The 2,449-nt window shown below is 46.5% G+C and overlaps 1 protein-coding gene across 2 annotated transcripts in view; it reads left to right on the forward strand.

Moving 5' to 3' along the window:
- Nucleotides 1-1,811: 1,811 nt before the first annotated feature.
- Taf9b (TATA-box binding protein associated factor 9b) overlaps nt 1,812-2,449 on the forward strand; it is a 9,580-nt gene continuing 8,942 nt past the window's right edge. Inside the window, exon 1 of one of the 2 annotated variants that reach the window (XM_015507512.2) lies at nt 1,812-2,370. In XM_015507512.2, coding sequence (XP_015362998.1) covers nt 2,320-2,370 — 51 coding nt within the window. In that variant the 5' untranslated portion in view covers nt 1,812-2,319. The remainder of the gene's footprint in view (nt 2,371-2,449) is intronic. The other variant, XM_015507511.2, reaches the window with a different exon arrangement.

A 2,449-nucleotide genomic window follows, 5' to 3' on the forward strand; every position in this document is an offset into this window, starting at 1 on the left:
CAATTATCCACACCTTTACCCTTTACCCATACCTTTACAGTGCTACTTCCCCTGCTCTCTTCTCTCTCCAGGCCTGTGCTCCCTGACCACGGTGAAACCATCCTATAGGTCCCACTCACACAGATGGGACCCCTGCAAAAATCCCTTTTCCTTCCACATATCATTTAATTAGTCTTAAAATTAATCAGCAATAATTGGAACTGTTAAGGAATCCTGTTATGTTTAGATAGCAGTATTTACTTAATAAAAAAGTAAATAATACAAAATCTGATGCTGAAAAATTACTTTCAAATAACAACATGAGTGCAATGACTTTTTATTATATTATGGGGTTTCCCACCTTGTATAGCTGTATTCCTGTTTGGCTGTCTAAATGTTGGTGACCCTAAGAGTTTAGTACAATTCAGTCAGTTGAAGAGGATATAAACTATTTGTAAATCATACAGACAAAAAACATAAACAGTGATGCCTTCTGAGAAAGCCAAATGGGTGGATGAAACAGGTGAGGGAGGATTTTTTTCCCTTTATTTTTAATTTTGTACCTTGTATATATAGTACCTATTTAAAAGGATTTTTTTTTTTACAAAGGTCTGGCATGGTTAGAAGGCAGTAAAGTGCTCCCACTGGAAACAATGTATTGAGACACGTGGTTCTTGGGGGACCTGCTCAAAGTTCAAGATGGCTACCTGGTGGGCTGACGAGTCGGACGAGTCTGATGAGGTAAATTGCTCCCCAAACCTGAAGGGCCCACTAAACCCAGGAAATCAGAGGGGTAGAGGAAGACAGAAAGAGAGATGCTATTGAGTGGGGGGGGGGGGTTAAGGAAAACAATATTTTTTATTTATAAATAAGAGATCGCTCCGGTTGTATGAGGAATGTGGGGGGGGACCCCTATTTTAGGGTCCTCTTTTTGTAATCTTAGTAAGGCGGTTGTTTCAGACTTGTTAGCATGATATATCTGGAGAGGGATGCAGAGAAACAGATGTGTAACTTTGGGAGGTCGCCACAACATGACTTACTGCTAAATTACATGTGGCTTGTGAGGGAAAGCAGCAACATGGCTACCTGCTCCTTTTCCGGTCTGAGGCGGTTATGGTGCCTTATCCTGAAATGGAGGATGCTAGGGCATTGGTGGATACAGGAGTAAAATGGAGTTCTCTGAGCTATTCTAAGTCAGAAATGGTTAGCTGATGTTTGTCCTTTTAAAATAACTCGGGCTGGATGACTGGTTCTCAACAAATTCGCAAGGGTTCTTCAAAGAATTGGGGGTGTGGAGGAGGTGGGCAATCGGGAAGGCAAGGAAGGTCCCTGTGTGGGCTTCCTTGGGGACAGAGCTACTCTGACCAAGAGATAAGTTTCTAGGGGCTTCAGTGAGATAAGTAAAGATTTTTTTAGCTCTCACAAGCCTGTAATTCTAGCCACTCCAGAGGCTGAGGCAGGAGGATCCAAAGTTCAAGGTAAGCCTGAGCAACTTAGCAAGACCTTGATTCAAAATTAAAAAAAAAAAAAATTAAAATGGCTGGGGATGGAGCCCAATAGTAAAGCACCCTTGGGTTACATCCCCAGTACCTTAAAAAAAGGTTTTAGCTTTCCATCAATGTGAAGTATGCAGAAGACAGGGCTTGGAGAGCAACAAGAAATGACCAAAGTCCCACTGACCAAAGTCCTGGGTGTGGAGAACAGGTTATTGGATAGGGCTGCCAGACTTAGCAAACGAAAGGCCAGGGCACCAAATTAAATTGGTATGTCAGATCAACAGTAAATAATTATCTACTGTAAGTATGGCCCATGCAATATTTGGGGCATACTTATGCTAAAGTATATCCCAAGTGTATTGGTTGTCGAATGTAACTGAGTGTTCTGCTTGACTGGGCATTCCTAACAGTGAGGCAGGTGAAGGCAGGGCCTCTGCAGTAATTTTGGGATCTGGAAGGAGCCAGGCTGGTAGTGCAGGGTGTGAGGGAGGACCTCAGAGGACAACGCACTCGGTGTGCTTTGCCAGTGGATAACGTTGGAAGGTTCTAGGCTCTTCTGTATTATTTAGCTCCTGGTAGGGAAGGGCTACCAGGGAAAGGCTTACCCTCCTCTTCCAAACCTCCGAGGCGGCCCCCACTCTTTGGGGCGCCGGCGCGCTGCGCGGATAGCCTCTGGGAGAGCCAGGTTTCCCACGGACCGCACAGACCAGGAGTAGCAGCTGTGAAACAGCCACAGGCCCGCCAGCCTGCGCGGTAACCCCGCCTTCCGCCCCTACAGAGGTGGAGCCTGAGCGAGGAGTCCTCGAGCTGCCCTCTCTCCCCGGATGACGAGAGCCTGGATAACATGGAGTCGGGCAAGATGGCGCCTCCCAAGAACGCTCCTAGAGATGCCTTGGTAAGTGCGAAGGATGAGAGGCGAGGCGTGAAGCCTGGCGAGGCCCGTCAGCTGTGAGGCAGACCCAGACTGAGGGCTA

The sequence above is a fragment of the Marmota marmota genome, unplaced genomic scaffold, assembly GCF_001458135.2.
Source record: "Marmota marmota marmota unplaced genomic scaffold, marMar, whole genome shotgun sequence".
Taxonomy (NCBI): Eukaryota; Metazoa; Chordata; class Mammalia; order Rodentia; family Sciuridae; genus Marmota; species Marmota marmota.